The following is an 18,289-nucleotide window of genomic DNA, read 5'->3' on the forward strand; positions in this document are numbered from 1 at the left end:
TAGCAGTCCTGGCAGCTGATAATAAAAGAAGCAAGGGTAGCATCTCGGTTTAGAGTGTGTCCCGTGTTTCAGATTGTCCTGGAGAGACAGCTCAGGGCCTTTTCTGAAACAGTGCTAACAGGTGTCTCCATGACATCATCATAGCTTTTAGGGAGAGGAGCCAGGCTTTCAGGGGCTAGACTGTCTGCACAGAAGAACCCACCAGACCGTTTAGATTGTACTGTGAAAAGCCAGTCATCGCTTACATTTTCAAACAGATCGTTCGCACCTGATTTTAAGCTACTCCATTATGATCAAGTCGCATCAGCTTGCACTTCCAGCCAGCACTGTATATAACGGCTGCTGAGGACCTCGGCTCCCCACCAGGATGATGTCGGGAGCAGCATCTGCTGCAGCCCCTGTGTCATGTGCTGTCCTGGTAGCATGGCACCTTTTCGGGTTGCTCCTGGATTGCTTTTCCTTTTCATTTCTGCTTATCTTCCTGGTCCAGGGTAAGCCCCCCTTACTCCGTAAAGCTTCTGTCAGTCTCTTTATCCCCAGCACTGCCCATTTGCTACGATTCTGTGTAGCCTTCAGTCCTGTCTTGCAAGCTTATGCGTGCTTGTCAGAACACTGCCTGAATGATGCCCCAGGAGAGAGTGGCCTAGTAAAAACCAGCACAGGTGATGAGAAAATGGCAAAATTCAGTGGAACCGCCCCACAGCTGAGGGCTTCCTCTTCAGCTTCACCTTTGGACCCTGGATGAAGCCTCTCCCTGGAAGGACCCCCCAGTTCCTCCATCCCTGATGCCCACATCCCCTCTTCAGTGTGGCTTTTGTAGTTTCAGATTGAACCGGATGTCCACCACGTAGATTTCTCAAAGACCTGATACACTCTGAGTTCTGTGTCTTCCTGGCCTCACTGGACTGGGGTCTCATTTGAGAACAGAGATGACGTCTTCTGCTTTCTCTAATTCATCTGGTGTGTGTAGAGCAGTGCTCAGCTCTCTATAGAGGAGGAAAGTTGTATTCTGGGAAGGAGCCTTTATCACTGGATCATGTACGGATGTGAGGATTGGACCATAAAGAAGGCTGAGCACTGAAGAATTGATGCTTTTGAACTGTGGTGCTGGAGAAGACTCTTGAGAGTCTCTTGAACAGCAAGGAGATCAAACCAGTCAATCTTAAATTCAGGGAAACCAACCCTGAATATTCACTGGAAGGACTGATGCTGAAGCTGAAGCTCTGGTACTTTGACTACCTGATGCGAAGATCTGACTCATTGGAAAAGACCCTGATGCTGGGAGGGATTGGGGGGAGGAGGATAGGGGACGACAGAGGATGAGATGGTTGGATGGCATCACCGACTCAATGGACATGAGTTTGAGCAAGCTTCAGGAGATAGTGAAGGACGGGGAAGCCTGGCGTGCTGCAGTCCACGGGGTCGCAAAGAGTCAGACACTGAACTGACTGTGTGACTGAACTGACTGAGTAGAGGTTAATTACATCTGTCTCATGCAGATAGGGTATTTGTGGGTGGCCATAACAAGACTCATAGTAGGAAGATTTACAAAACAATGTTTTTTCTTACCCTTGGACTCAGGGTACTAAATCATGAGAGCAGGGATGCCCCATCAGAAAAGACAACCCCCCGCTAAACACCCAAGCCCTACTTTGCAGAGAGCTGAGTTCTACCCACCCCTATCTCCCAGCCACTTCAGTGCTCTCTCCCAAGTGTAGCCAGGACTCCTGGTGGGGAGCAGGGAAGGCCGCTAAACCCTGCCCATTTGGTGTAGAGAAAGTCTTTGTAACTCTTAGTGATCTCAAGGAAAAGCACCCTATGCAGTTTTTACAGCATTATGTCAGCTCTTGAAGTCTTCAGTTATTAGTGCACAAGCCCCTTTGATTTGGGGACAAGGTGTTAAGGTCTTCTGGCTGTGGAGGAGTGACTCTTGGGTGGTGGTCTTTCTGTTTGGAAGCTGTTGTGTTAGCAGTTGCCACTGTTTCAGAATGGAAGGAAGATGAGAGGAAACGTGTCTTTGTGTGACCTGTGGGCAGAAAAGATTCTCACTCATCCTCCCAATGGCTGTAACTTTTTGAGGTTTGTGGTTGAAGAGGATAAAGCAGATCATTTTGGGTTTGGGAATCTTGTGAAAGTGAAAGTCGCTCAGTTGTATCCGACTCTTTGCGACCCCAAGGACTATACAGTCTGTGGAATTCTCCAGGCTACAATACTGCAGTGGGTAGCCTTTACCTTCTCCAGGGGATCTTCCTAACCCAGAGATCGAACCCAGGTCTCCCACATTCCAGGCAGATTCTTTACTAGCTGAGTCACCAGAGAAGTCCTGGGAATCTTAGGGAACTTTATGAACCATATGATGGATTAATCATCAAAATGACAGCTCAGGCCAGGCTCAGAGGAATCTTGCCCCCACCTCCTCCAGATGATGTGGTGTATTTTATTACACGTGGTCTAACCTTTCCTATATTGACATTAGTGATGCTGCTGCTGCTGCTAACAATGAAGATCCAGCACTTACTATGCCAGGCACTGCTCTGAGCACTTACCATGGAGTCACTCATTTAATCCCTCAACAGGTTAGTGGTTTCTCAAAGGAGTGCATCTTGACCTCATTTGATATCACTTATACCCCTTTTCCCTGCTGCCTGGTCTCTCACAATCCTTCCCCAGTTTGGTCTCTGCGTCTCCTGCCCCCTGGTCACCCACACCCCATGGCAGAAAACAAGGCGGGGCCGTGACACACGGGTTGAGGAACCTTGCCGAGGCAACAGGATCCTTTCTCTTCCTCTTTCAGGCTCAAGGTGGAAAAGCTCCAGGTAGGCCTGGGCCTCTTGATCCTGTGGGCACCATGGATTTCACATAGGTTCCTCCTGTCCTTCCAACACCCGGGTGCCCCAGGGGCAGGCAGGGCGCTTGGGGAAGCGAAGCAGGCCTAGGGGTTAGGCACAGGCACACCAGCGGTCTGCGCACTGATACGGTAAAGAAGAGATCCCAATTCCAACCAAGAAGTATATGTTCGTTTCCGTTTTTGTCAAACACCCGACACAGCTTTCATTTACCCACTGCCTGTTGTCATAGGAACCGGAGGGAATTCTGTACCGGAAGAGAAACAGCAGCACAAGCCCATCGTAATAGATGTCCACTGGCACTTGACGGAGCAGGAAGGGGCCAGGCAGGCCGGGTGGGGACTGTGGCAAACTGGAACGCACATGTCCAGTCACCTGAAGGCGGCTGCTGCTCAGCCCCAGAACCACTAGAGCTTCCAGTTTTCCGAGAGAAGCCAGAAAGTGCTGCTTTGTGTGGAAATCTTGCAGTTTTTAAAATGGTAATTTAAATTTAGAAACAGACAAAAGCCACTGTATGGCCAAACCAAACTTGTGGTTCCTAGTTTGTGACCTCCAAATTCATTAATGCTCCTTGTCACAAGATGGTCCTACCCTTGGGTAAAGGAAAGTGGGATGTTATCTGCAAAATCATAGGGAAGAAAGCTGTGAGCCAGATTGATCTAAAACCTCCTGGAGGCACCTGATATGGTTCAGTTCTGATCTCTTTCACCTTTGCAAGCACAGTAAGAGCTGACCAAGACAAGGTTCCTGATCTCTGCTTATACACAACTTTGGCTTGTGTCCACTTGGCTTTATTCTGATTCCAGCTGGTCCTTAGAGTTCCAACACTTGGTGCTGTCCGAGCAGCCTAACCTCTGAGCTTCAGTTCCAGATTTCTGGGACCAAGAACTCAATTGTTTCTGACTGGGTCTGACTAGTGCACCCCTAGTTCACTCAGCTGTGTCTTAGGAAAGATGGGTCTTGGGATGAAAGGCTTCTCCATCCAGTCTGGGGACAGGTGAGTGTGGGTGGCAGAGACACCAAGAAAGGATGTGTGGACTGGGAATTAATGGTGGAATCTCTTCCTTCATCTTCTGTGGGTTCCCTGCTGAGAACTAAGCACCAGTTCACTTTCTACTCCTACATTTTTGTCATTTCTGAGCGTATAAAGCGCCATTACCCAAGTTTGTCTTCTCTAAAGTATTGCCTAGGGTTCTCGGGAGATAAGTCTTTTCGGATGTAGGCTTTCCAACTCTCGGCTTCTCCTCCATCAGGCCTTTCCAGCAGGTTCTTCCTCTCCCCACATGAGCTCCAAGGATGGGGCTCATCCTTGGCAGGTTACTGGAGAACCAGGAAAGGGAGGGCATCTTGGTGTAAAATAAAAACATCAGAAGTTAAGTGTATTTCGGCACGTTAAAGGAATTTTTTCTTAAAAAGCTACAAGTTAGTTGCAATGGTGAATGGGATTGTTTCCTTAATTTCTCTTTCTGTTTTCTCATTGTTAATATATAGGAATGCAAGGGACTTCTGTATATGAATTTTCTATCCTGCAACTTAACTGTAGTCATTGATTCAGTTCAGTTCAGTCGCTCAATCATGTCCAACTCTTTGCGACCCCATGAATCACAGCACACCAGGCCTCCGTGTCCATCACCAACTCCCAGAGGTCACTCAGACTCATGTCCATCAAGTCAGTGATGCCATCCAGCCATCTCATCCTCTGTCGTCCCCTTCTCCTCCTGCCCCCAATCCCTCCCAGCATCAGAGTCTTTTCCAATGAGTCAACTCTTTGCATGAGGTGACCAAAGTACTGGAGTTTCAGCTTTAGCATCATTCCTTCCAAAGAAATCCCAGGGCTGATCGCCTTCAGAATGGACTGGTTGGATCTCCTTGCAGTCCAAGGGACTCTCAAGAGCCTTCTCCAACACCACAGTTCAAAAGCATAAATTCTTCGGTGCTCAGCTTTCTTCACAGTCCAACTCTCACATCCATACATGACCACTGGAAAAACATAGCCTTGACTAGACAGACCTTTGTTGGCAAAGCAATGTCTGTGCTTTTGAATATGCTATCTAGGTTGGTCATAACTTTTCTTCCAAGGAGTAAGCGTCTTTTAATTTCATGGCTGCAGTCACCATCTGCAGTGATTTTGGAGCCCCCCAAAATAAAATCTGACACTGTTTCCACTGTTTCCTCATCTATTTCCCATGAAATGATGGGACCAGATGCCATGATCTTCGTTTTCTGAATGTTGAGCTTTAAGCCAACTTTTTCACTCTCCTCTTTCACTTTCATCAAGAGGCTTTTTAGTTCCTCTTCACTTTCTGCCATAAGGATGGTGTCATCTGCATATCTGAGGTTATTGATATTTCTCCTGGCCCCCTAGTAATTTTCTGGTGGTGTTTTTGGGGTTTTCTATGTAGAGGATCATGTCATCTGCAAATAGTTTTACTTCCTTCTTCTTTTCCAATCTGGTTTCCTTTTATTTCTTTTTCTTCTCTGATTGCTGTGGCTAGGACTTCCAAAACTATGTTGAATAGTAGTGATGAGAGTGGGCACCCTTGTCTTGTTCCTGATTTTAGAGGAAATGCTTTCAATTTTTTGCCATTGAGAATAATGTTTGCTGTGGGTTTGTTGTATATGGCTTTTATTATGTTGAGGTATGTTCCTTCTATGCCTGCTTTCTGGAGAGTTTTTATCATAAATGGGTGTTGAATTTTGTCATAAGCTTTCACTGTATCTATTGAGATAATCATATGGATTTTATCTTTCAATTTGTTAATAATGGTGTATCAGATTGATTGACTTGCACATATTGAAAAATCCTTGCATCCCTGGGATAAAGCCCACTTGGTCATGATGTATGCTGTTTTTAATATGTTGCAGATTCCGTTTGCTAGAATTTTGTTGAGGATTTCTGCATCTATGTTCATCAGTGATATTGGCCTGTAGTTTTCATTTTTTGTGGCATCTTTGTCTGGTTTTGGGATTAGGGTGATGGTGGCCTCTGGGAGTTTACCTTCCTCTGCAGTTTTCTGGAAGAGTTTGAGTAGGATAAGTGTTAGGTCTTCCCTAACTTTTTGGTAGAATTCAGCTGTGAAGCCCTCTGGTCCTGGGCCTTTGTTTGTTGGAAGATTTTTGATTACAGCTTCAATATCCATGCTTGTGATGGGTCTGTTAAGATTTTCTATTTCTTCCTGGTTCATTTTTGGAAGGTTATCCTATTCTAAGAATTTGTCCATTTCTTCCAATTTTTCCATTTTATTGGCATATAGTTGCTCATAGTAGTCTCTTATGATCGTTTGTATTTCTGTGATGTCTGTTGTGATTTCTCCATTTTCATTTCTAATTTTATTGATTTGATTCTTCTCCCTTTTTTTCTAAATGAGTCTGGCTAATGGTTTGTCTATTTTATTTATTTTCTCAAAGAACCAGCTTTTAGTTTTGTTGATTTTTGCTATAGTCTCCTTCAATGAAAAGAATAAAATACTTGGGAATAAATTTGCCTAAAGAAACAAAAGGCCTGTATATAAAAAATTATAAAACACTGATGAAAGAAATCAAAGGTGACACAATTAGATGGAGAAATATACCATGTTCGTGGATTGGAAGAATCAATATAATGAAAATGAGTATACTACCCAAAGCAATCTATAGATTCAATGCAATCCCTATCAAGCTACCAGTGGTATTTTTTACAGAACTAGAACAAATAATTTCACAGTTTGTATGGAAACACATAAAACCTTGACTATCCAAAGCAATCTTGAAAAAACAGAATGGAACTGGAGGAATCAACCTGCCTGACTTTGAACTATACTACAAAGCTACAGTCTTCAAGATAGTATACAGCACAAAGATAGAAATACATATCAATGGAACAAAATAGAAAGCCCAGAGATAAATCCACGCACCTATGGACACCTTATCTTTGACAAAGGAGGCAAAAATATACAATGGAGAAAAGACCATCTCTTTAACAAGTAGTGCTGGGAAAACTGGCCAACCACCTGTAAAAGAATGAAACTAGAACACTTTCTAACACCATACACAAAAAGAAACTCAAAGTGGATTAAAGATCTAAATGTAAGACCAGAAACTATAAAACTCTTAGAGGAAAATATAGGCAGAACACTCTCTGACATAAATCACAGCAAGATCCTCTGTGACCCACCTCCCAGAGTAAGGAAATAAAATAAACAAATGGGACCTAATTAAACTTAAAAGCTTTTGCACAATGAAGGAAACTCTAAGCAAGGTGAAAAGGCAGCCATCAGAATGGGAGATAATGATAGCAAATGAAACTGACAAAGAATTAATCTCTAAAAATATGCAAGCAGCTCATGCAGCTCAATACCAGGAAAACAAATGATCCAATCAAAAAATGGGCCAAAGAACTAAACAGACATTTCTCCAAAGACATACAGATGGCTAACAAACACATGAAAAGATGCTCAACATCACTCATTATCAGAGAAATGCAAATCAAAATCACAGTGAGGTACCATCTCGTGCTAGTTAGAATGGCTGCTGTCAAAAAGTCTACAAACAATAAATGCTGGAGAGGGTGTGGAGAAAAGGGAACCCTCTTACACTGGTGGTGGAAATGCACACTAGTACATCCACTATGGAGAACAGTATGGAGATTCCTTAAAAAACTGGAAACAGAACTGCCATACGACCCAGCAATCCCACTGCTGGGCATACATACCAAGGAAAGCAGAATTGAAAGAGACACGTGTGCCCCAATGTTCATTGCAGCACCGTTTACAATAGCTAGAACATGAAAGCAACCTAGATGTCCATCGGCAGACGAATGGATAAGAAAGCTGTGGCATATATACACAATGGAATATTACTCAGCTATAAAAAAGAACGCATTTGAGTCTGTTCTAATGAGGTGGACAAAACTTGGGCCTATTATACAGAGTGAAGGAAGTCAGAAAGAAACACCAGTACAGTATCAGTTCAGTTCAGTTCAGTCGCTCAGTCGTGTCCGACTCTTTACAACCCCATGAATCGCAGCATGCCAGGCCTCCGTGTCCATCACCAACTCCCGGAGATCACTCAGACTCACGTCCATCAAGTCAGTGATACCATCCAGCCGTCTCATCCTCTGTCGTCCCCTTCTCCTCCTGCCCCCAATCCCTCCCAGCATCAGAGTCTTTTCCAATGAGTCAGTTCTTTGCATGAGGTGGCCAAAGTACTGAAGTTTCAGCTTTAGCATCATTCCTTCCAAAGAAATCCCAGGGCTGATCGCCTTCAGAATGGACTGGTTGGATCTCCTTGCAGTCCAAGGGACTCTCAAGAGCCTTCTCCAACACCACAGTTCAAAAGCATCAATTCTTCGGCGCTCAGCCTTCTTCACAGTCCAACTCTCACATCCATACATGACCACTGGGAAAACCATAGACTTGACTAGACGGACCTTAGTCAGCAAAGTAATGTCTCTGCTTTTGAATATGCTATCTAGGTTGGTCATAACTTTTCTTCCAAGGAGTAAGCGTCTTTTAATTTCATGGCTGCAGTCACCATCTGCAGTGATTTTGGAGCCCAAAAAAATAAAGTCTGATACTGTTTCCACTGTTTCCCCATCTATTTCCCATGTATACTAACACATATATATATTATATGGAATTTAGAAAGACGGTAATGACGACCCTATATGCAAGACTGCAAGAGACACAGATGTAAAGAATAGACTTCTGGACCATGTGGGAGAAGGCGAGGGTGGGATGATATGAGAGAATAGCATTGAAACATGTATTTTACCATAAGTAAATTAGATGACCAGTGCAAGTTCAATACACAAAGCAGGGCACTCAAAGCTGGTGCTCTGGGACAGCCCAGGGTGGTGGGGTGGGGAGGGAGGTGGGAGGGGGGTTCAGGATGAGGGAGGATACATGTACACCGGTGGCTGATTCATGTCGAAGTATACAAAAACCACAATATTGTATGGTAATTAGCCTCCAATTAAATAAATAAATAAAAATTTCAAGCTGCAAGTTGGGTTTTAAGCAACAAATTGAAAGGATATTGCAGTGATTTTAGCACCAGAGACTGCAGACTACATACTTCCCGCAAAATTTGGCCCACTTCTTGTTTCTGGAGAAGGAAATGGCAATCCACTCCAGTGTTCTTGCTGGGAAAATCCCATGGACAGAGGAGCCTAGCAGGCTACAGTCCCTGGAGTCTCAAAGGGCTGGACACAGCTGAGTGACTGAGCTTGTTTTAACTTTATAAAAACATGCATGCTTGTTTTTATAAAGTTTTATTGGAACACATTACACCCAGGTGTTTAATTCTTGTCTGTGGCTGCTTATTGCCCTGCAGTATCAGAGTTGAGTAGTTGTAACAGAGCCTTTGCAACCCACAAAATCAAAAATATTTCCCACCTAGCCCTTTTAGAAAAAGTTTGTCAACCACCATTTTAGTCCACTCATCTAAGAATCTCCCCAGACTCAAAACAGCAGTTATGATTATGTAAGGTTCTTGGAAAAAGAAAATTGGTAACTCAGCGGTCCTAGATGAGTCCTGGGTCATTCCAAATAGGAAAGGCTTTTGCTCTTTTGTCCAATGTGAGTATTTCAGTAGATTGGTCAATTCCCACTTTGGTATTTTTCGTTGAAATAGTTAGACAAGAATTCCTGGACTTGGGTTTCTGGATGTATCTATTGCAAGTGAATGCTTCCTGCCCACATAAGTAGATTTTTAACCCACCAATTGAGTTTGTATCTTTGAAGCAAGCCTGTCTCTTATACTTTTATTTTATTACTTTTATGTTTATAAAAGTGGTATAAGTTGACTGGTTAAAAAAAAAAAGAATTAGAAAATGTACACATAAGAAAAAAGAAAAATTGCCTTGATTCTATCACTGGATTCCCTCTCAATCATGTATGATATTATGTATGTGATTTTCTTTCCCAAAATCAGAAGCATGTACCTACTGTTTTACAATGTGTTTCAAAAAGTTAACATTTATATCATAATGTAACATTATATAACATTTATATCATTAACTCATATCATTATTCTTTTTTACGTTTCTCATTATTGTATAGACTTCTCACATGTGTATTTCACGATTTACTTAATTCCTTATTGATGTCCATTTTGATTGTTTCTGAGGGCTTCCCTGGTGGCTCAGACAGTAAAGAATCTGCCCATAGTGCAAGAGACCTGAGTTCAATCCCTGGGTGGAAAAGATCCCTTGGAGAAGGAAATAGCAACCCACTCCAATATTCTTGCCTGGAGAATCCCGTGGACAGAGGAACCTGGTGGGCTACAGTCCATGGGGTCGCAAAGAGTCAGACATGACTGAGCGACTAACCTGCTTGATTGTTTCTAGTTATTCACTATATTAAAAAAAATAACATTACATTTCTCTCTGATTATTTCCTTGGGATAAATTCCTGGGGTTAGAATTGTTGGCTCAGAAAGTGTGAGCATTTCTAGGGCTTTCAGTTGACAGTGCCAGACCGCCTTCCTGGTATGAAAGGTATGAAAACACCCAGGTTTCATAGTATTGTACTTAAACTCAGAAGCTTTTGGTAGGTTGAAGGTCGGTTTAGGTGACCTTAACCTTGGCCCCAGTTTGCTGAAACGGTGATGCTGAGTGACTGTTTTGTTGGCTTCTGTCCTTTGCAGGTTCCCCCTCCCAAGCCACCCCGCCGGCAAGGACGCTGGGCAGAGGACTCCGTGAAGGTTTCCAAGTGAGTGCCAGCATCACAGGGTGGGACGGGGTGGGCTGTGTTTCTGTGTTGTTTTTCTGTTTTCTTATAACATCTTTGTTGAGATGTAATTCCTATACCTGACAGTTCACCCATTGGAAACGTACAGTTGAGTCATTCTTAGTATACTCACTAGCTTCCCTAGTGGCTCAGAGGATAAAGCGTCTGCCTGCAATGCAGGTAGACCTGGGTTCGATCCCTGTGTCAGGAAGATCCTCTGGAGAAGGAAATGGCAACCCACTCCAGTACCTTTGCCAGGAAAATCCCATAGACGGAGGAGCCCAGTAGGCTACAGTCCATGGGGTCCCAAAGAATGGGACACGACTGAGCGGCTTCACTTTCCCTAGTTTACTCAGAGTTGTACTATCACCACCGCAGTCACTTTAGACCATATTTATTATCACCCCTGCTCACCCCATACCCATTAGCAATCACTGCCCTTTTCCCCCCAAGCTCCCCTGCCCTAGACAACTACCAATCTGTTTTCTGACTCTCTGATTTGCTGTTTTTGGACATTTCGTGTAAATGGAATTATATAGCATAAGTCCACTGCATATGGGCGAGTTCCATTCTGAGAGCTTTTCAGAAGTACAGCAGAGTTAGCCTAGGTACGCACCCAACACAGTCAGCTGTATAGTACTGTACTGTAACAGGTTTATAACACTTTTTACACAAATAATGCATACATGAAAAAACAAAAAATAAAACATTTTTAATCTTATAATATAGTACCTTGAAAAGTACAGTAGTACAGTTCAGTAGCTGGCATACAGGGACTGGCACACATGTTGGCATCTTTGAAAGTCTGCAACTTGAAGGTTCTTATGTTGGGGACTTACTGTATTATGTGGTCTTTTATGAGGGGCTTCTTTCACTTGGCATAATGTTTTAAAAGTTCATCCATATTTTGACATTCGGTGCTCTTCTTTAAGTTACTTTTCTAAACAGATTGGAATTGCCTGTTAGTTACTGCTGGATTACAAATCATTTGGTCTTCAGTTTCCTTATACTAAGTCTTAGATGAGTGGTAAACCAATACACATATATATGTATATATATTTGCTGTACTTGGCCAACAATATAGTTTAACTAAAGATAAACTCTGGAGAGGAATTTCCTTTTCTCAAAGAATAGGTATTACTTTTGTTCTGAATTTCTTTCAGCAATTGTTGCCTTGAAAATAGCATTATCAAAAATATTTTTTTCCAGTGTTCCCCTCTTCCTCCTCTGTTCCTCTCCCCACCTCTAAACATAGATACACACCACACATATGCTTTCTTCTCTCCTGAAGCATTTGAAGACAAGATACAATCATCATGATATTTAATCTCTGAACACTCTAGCATGAATCTCTAAAGATTGACATTCTCCAAATAATCACCATATAATTGTCACATCTTAAGAAATTTCATGATTTAATAATATTTAAAATATAGTCTGAATTTCCCCGGTTGTCTCCAAAATGTCTTTTGTAGTTCCAGGATCCAATCAGAGTTCATATATTGTGTTGATAGTTGTATCTCTTTTCAGGATCTTTTACTCTCTAAGATATTTCCAGCTCCCCTTCCCCGCTACCATACCTTCACCCAGTGTATTGACTTTTTTGAGGAATCCAGGTCAGTTGTAGAATGTCTCACACTCTGGATTTTGCTGATTGATTCCTCATGATTAGATTCAAATTAAAGGTTTTTGGCAAGAACAAATGGTACTGTATACTTTTTATTGTCTCAAAATGGTATAGAAAAATATACTCAGAGATATCCTACTCGCATCCTTATTCCTTTCACCTCATTTCTGTCCATCTCCTATGGGTAACTTCTTTGTTAGTTTCTGGTTTACCCTTCCTATATGTACTTCTTTCTGCAAAATAAATAAGTGTATATACAAAATTTTTAATGTATCCTTATTTGTCTATATATACTAAGACTTAGCAAACTGTGGCCCACAGGCCAGTCCTCTGCTTTTTATGCAATTTTAAAGGTTTCTTTCCATTATAATTATTATAGAATAGTGACTATATGCCCCTGTGTTGTGTAAACATCCTTGAACCTGTCTTACACCCAACAGTTTTACCTCCCACTCCCCTACCCTATGTTGCCCTTCCTCACCACCATCCCCACTGGTAACCACTAGCTTGTTCTCTGTGAGTCTGCTTCTTTTTTGTTATGTTCACTAGTTTGTTGTATTTTTTTTTTCACATGTAAGTGAAATCTACAGTATTTGTCTTCCTCTGCCTGACTTACTTCACTTAGCATAATGCCCTACAAGGCCATCTGTGTCACTACAAATGACAAAATTGTGTTATTTTTGTGACTGAATAGTATTCCATTCTGTGTCTGTGTGTGTGTGTGTGTGTGTGTGTGTGCACCATTTCTTCTTAATCCATTCACTTTGTTGATGGACATTTAGGTTGCTTCCATATTTTGGCAATTGTAAATAGTGCTGCTTTGAACATTGGGGTGCATGTATCTTTTCAAACTGGTGTTTTTGTTTTTTGTGTATATACCCAGGAGTGTAGTTGCTGGGTCATATAGTAGTTCCATTTTTTTTGTTTTTTTTTAGAAACCTTCACAGTTTCCCACAGTGCCTGCACCAATGTATCTTCCCACCAACAGTGTATAGGGTTTCCTTTTCTCCACATCCTTACTAACATTTATTGTTTGTGTTCCTTTTTTTTTTTTTTTGATAATGATAGCTGTTCTGACAGGTATGAGGTGGTATCTCACTGTGGTTTTGATTTGCATTTCCCTGATGGTTAGTGATATCTAGCATCTTTTGATGTGCCTGTTGGCCATCTGCATTTCCTCTTTGAAAAAAGTATCTGTTTAGTTCTTCCACCCATTTTTTAGTTGAGTTGTTTGATGGTTTGTTTTTTTTTTAATGTTGAGTTATATGAGCTGTTTATATGTGTTGTATATTAACTGCTTATTGGTCCTGTCATTTGCAAATATTTCCTCCCATTCAGTATGTTGTCTTTTCATTTTGTTTATGGTCTCCTTTTCTGTGCAAGAACTTTTAAGTTTAATTAGGTCCCATTTTGTTTATTTTTGCTTTTATTTCCTTTGCTTTAGGAAATCCAAAAAAAAAGCATTGCTGCAATTTTGTGTCAGGGTGTTCTGCCTATGTTTTCCTCAGTGAGTTTTATAGTATCCGGTCTTACATTCCTGTCTTTAATTCATTTTGACTTTATTTTTGTATATGGTATTAGAGAATGTTGTAATTTCATTCTTTCACATGTAGCTATCGAGTTTTCCCATCGCCCCTTGTTGAAGAAATCAGCTTTTCTCCATTGTATATTCGTGCATCCCTCGCCAAAGCTCAGTTGACCATAAGTGCACACCCACCTGTTTTTATAGATCACGCTTTCTTGGAACATGACCACGTTATAAACCTACATTTTATTTATTTATTTTTAATTGAAGTATAGTTGATTTACAATGTCGTGTTAATTACTGCTGTACAGCAAAGTGACTCAGTTTTACATGTATATACACTTCTTTTTCATATTCTTTTCCACTATAATTTATCCCAGGATATTGAATATAGTTCCCTGTGCTGTACAGTAGGACCTTGTTGTTTATCCATTGTGTATACCAGTCTGATAATCCCAATCTCCCGCCCCCCGCCCCTTTGGCAACTGCCATTTTAGTTTTTATGTCCCTGATTCTCTTTCCATTTCATAGATGGGTTCATTTGAGTCGTATTTTAGATTCTGCATGTAAGTGATACCATATGATATTCGTCTTTCTTTTTCTAACTTCACTTCGTATGATCATCTCCAGTTACAGCCATGTTGCTACAAATAGCATTATTTCATTCCTTCTGTGGCTGAGTAATTTTCCATCGTATGTAAGTGCCGCGGCTTCTTTATCCAGTCCTCTGCTGATGGACAGAGGTTGTTTCCCTGTCTTGGCTATTGTGAAGAGCACTGCTGTGTATCTTTCTGAACTACAGCTTTGTCTGTGAATATGCCCAGGAGCAGGATTGCCAGATCACATGGTAATTCTGTTTTTGGTTTTCTGAGGAGCCTCCATACTGTATTCTTCATTCCCATCAACAGTGTCAAAGAGTTCCCTATTCGCCACACCCTTTCCAGCACTTATTGTTTGTAGACTTTTTAATGATGGCCGTTCTCACCGTCTGGCATAAGGTGGTACCTCCTTGTAGTTTTGATTTGCATTTCTCTAATAATTAGTGATGTTGAACATCTTTTCATGTGCCTACTGGCCATCTGTTTGTCTTCTTTGGAGAAATGTCTGTTTAGGTCTTCTGCCCACTTTTTTGATTGGGTTGTTTGGTTTTTTGTTGTTGAGTTATATGAGCTGTTGGTGTATTTTGGAAATTAAGCTCATGTCAGTCACATTGTTTGCAAATATTTTCTTCCATTTGTGGGTTGTCTTTTCATTTTGGTTATAGTTTCCTTTACTGTGCAAAAGCTTGTAAGTTTGATAAAGTCCCATTTTCTTTTTCAATTGCATTGGGAGACTGACATAAAAGAACATTGGTATGTAGATCTACATTTTAAAAATTAGATCTCTCATCCATGTGAAATTAATTCTGGTGTATAATATGAGGTATGGATCCAGTTTTATTTCTTTTTTCTAAATGACTTTTGTCCCAGCATCATTTATTTGAAAATTCATCCTTTCCCACCTTCTCTATAGCCTACTTCTGTTCATGTGCCTGGGTTTACTTCTGGACTCATGATTCTGTTCCAGTGGTCTTTCTACTCATATATCATTAAGTACCACACTGCTCCTTGCCGAACATAACACTCCTTTTTCATGTTGCTGCTACGCTAAGTTGCTTCAGTCGTGTCCGACTCTGTGCGACCCCATAGACAGCAGCCCACCAGGCTCCCCTGTCCCTGGGATTCTCCAGACAAGAACACTGGAGTGGGTTGCCATTTCCTTCTCCAATGCATGAAAGTGTAAAGTGAAAGTGAAGTCACTTAGTCATGTCCAACTCCTAGCAACCCCATGGACTGCAGCCTACCAGGCTCCTCTGTCTATGGGATTCGCCAGGCGAGAGTACTGGAGTGGGGTGCCATTGCCTTCTCCATTTTTCATGTTAACCAAGTTCAAAAAGAAGAGTGAGAAGTTCTAGCGAGAAGCTACTAAGTTATTAGGGGATTCTTGTGTTCGTATTATCTGGAATTTATTTTGAAATATGGAAATGAGACAAATCCTATATCTGCTTCTTAGAGGAGAAAAAAAAAAAGGGAATCTCATGTTAAGTCCTCAATGAATATATTAAAGATTTTTCCAGATCAGATCAGTTTCTCCTGGGAGGGAGGCACTTTTCCATTTCCTGTGTTACTTTTCAAAGGATTTCCTTGTTCAGCTTCCTTGGTCTATGACCCAGTCCTGACCACTCAATGGCAGTGTGCCCAGGGCTTATCCACCAGCCTCCTCTTCTCTGTCAGCGCTCACTCTTGGCATAATCTCCATTCAGTCCTGGGTGTTCTCCCATCACCTGCACACTGATGACCCTTGTGCAGAGTTTGTGTCTCTAGCCCAATCCTTCCACTGAGCATCTAGCCATCCACACCTCCTTTCTACTTGAATGTGCATCTCAGTCCTAATGTATCCAAATTCAGTTCAGTTCAGTTCAGTTCAGTTGCTCAGTCGTGTCCGACTCTTTGCGACCCCATGAATCACAGCACGCCAGGCCTCCCCTGTCCATCACCAACTCCCAGAGGTCACTCAGACTCATGTCCATCGAGTCAGTGATGCCATCCAGCCATCTCATCCTCTGTCGTCCCCTTCTCCTCCTGCCCCTAATCCCTCCCAGCATCAGAGTCTTTTCCAATGAGTCAGTTCTTCACATGAGGTGGCCAAAGTACTGGAGCTTCAGCTTTAGCATCATTCCTTCCAAAGAAATCCCAGGGTTGATCTCCTTCAGAATGGACTGGTTGGATCTCCTTGCAGTCCAAGGGACTCTCAAGAGTCTTCTCCAATACCACAATTCAACAGCATCAATTCTTCAGCACTCAGCCTTCTTCACAGTCCAACTCTCACATCCATACATGATCACAGGGAAAACCATAGCCTTGACTAGACGGACTTTAGTCGGCAAAGTAATGTCTCTGCTTTTGAATATACTGTCTAGGTTGGTCATAACTTTTCTTCCAAGGAGTAAGCATCTTTTAATTTCATGGCTGCAGTCACCATCTGCAGTGATCTTGGAGTCCCAAAAAATAAAGTCTGACACTGTTTCTACTGTTTCCCCATCTATTTCCCATGAAGTGATGGGACCAGATGCCATGGTCTTAGTTTTCTGAATGTTGAGCTTTAAGCCAACTTTTTCACTCTCCTCTTTCACTTTCATCAAGAAGCTTTTTAGCTCCTTTTCACTTTCTGCCATAAGGGTGGTATCATCTGCATATCTGACGTTATTGATATTTCTCCCGGTAATCTTGATTCCAGCTTGTGTTTCTTCCAGTCCAGCGTTTCTCATGATGTACTCTGCATATAAGTTAAATAAGCAGGGTGACAATATACAGCCTTGACGTACTCCTTTTCCTATTTGGAACCAATCTGTTGTTCCATGTCCAGTTTTAACTGTTACATCCTGACCTGCATACAGATTTCTCAAGAGGCAGGTTAGGTGGTCTGGTATTCCCATCTCTTGAAGAATTTTCCACAGTTTATTGTGATCCACACAGTCAAAGGCTTTGGCATAGTCAATCAAGCAGAAAGAGATGTTTTTTTGGAACTCTCTTGCTTTTTCGATGATCCAGTGGATGTTGGCAATTTGATCTCTGGTTCCTCTGCCTTTTCTAAAACCAACTTGAACATCAGGGAGTTCACGGTTCACGTATTGCTGAAGCCTGGCCTGGAGAATTTTGAGCATGACTTTACTAGCATGTGAGATGAGTGCAATTGTGCAGTAGTTTGAACATTCTTTGGCATTGCCTTTCTTTGGGATTGGAATGAAAACTGACCTTTTCCAGTCCTATGGCCACTGCTGAGTTTTCCAAATTTGCTGGCATATTGAGTGCAGCACTTTCACAGCATCATCTTTCAGGATTTGAAAGAGCTCAACTGGAATTCCATCACCTCCACTAGCTTTGTTCATAGTGATGCTTTCTAAGGCCCACTTGACTTCACATTCCAGGATGTCTGGCTCTAGATTAGTGATCACATCATCATGATTATCTGGGTCGTGAAGATCTTTTTTGTACCATTCTTCCATGTATTCTTGCCACCTCTTCTTAATATCTTCTGCTTCTGTTAGGTCCATACCATTTCTGTCCTTTATTGAGCACATCTCTGCATGAAATATTCCCTTGGTATCTCTAATTTTCTTGAGGAGATCTCTAGTCTTTCCCATTCTGTTGTTTTCCTCTATTTCTTTGCATTGATCGCTGAAGAAGGCTTTCTTATCTCTTCTTGCTATTCTTTGGAACTCTGCATTCAGATGCTTATATCTTTCCTTTTCTCCTTTGCTTTTCGCCTCTCTTCTTTTCACAGCTATTTGTAATGCCTCCCCAGACAGCCATTTTGCTTTTTTGCATTTCTTTTCCATAAGGATGGTCTTGATCCCTGTCTCCTGTACAATGTCACAAAAGTAGGAAGTTAAGAAACACCTGGAGTAACAGGCAAATTTGGCCTTGGAATGTGGAATGAAGCAGGGCAAAGATTAATAGACTTTTGCTAAGTTTTGCCAAGAAAATGTATCCAAATTGGTCCTCTTAATTTCTGCGCCTTCCCCCACTTCCACCCTTTCCCC

At 41.9% G+C, this 18,289-nt stretch overlaps 1 protein-coding gene across 19 annotated transcripts in view; it reads left to right on the forward strand.

Annotated features, from left to right (window-relative positions):
• The window catches only part of IFT43 (intraflagellar transport 43), a 114,625-nt gene that overhangs the window by 41,770 nt on the left and 54,566 nt on the right, over positions 1–18,289 (forward strand). For all 19 annotated transcript variants that reach the window (XM_069597153.1, XM_069597156.1, XM_069597161.1 and 16 more), the window contains one exon: positions 10,473–10,537. In XM_069597153.1, coding sequence (XP_069453254.1) covers positions 10,473–10,537 — 65 coding nt within the window. The remainder of the gene's footprint in view (positions 1–10,472; positions 10,538–18,289) is intronic.

The sequence above is a fragment of the Ovis canadensis genome, chromosome 7 (genome assembly GCF_042477335.2).
Source record: "Ovis canadensis isolate MfBH-ARS-UI-01 breed Bighorn chromosome 7, ARS-UI_OviCan_v2, whole genome shotgun sequence".
In the NCBI taxonomy this organism is placed as follows: domain Eukaryota; kingdom Metazoa; phylum Chordata; class Mammalia; order Artiodactyla; family Bovidae; genus Ovis; species Ovis canadensis.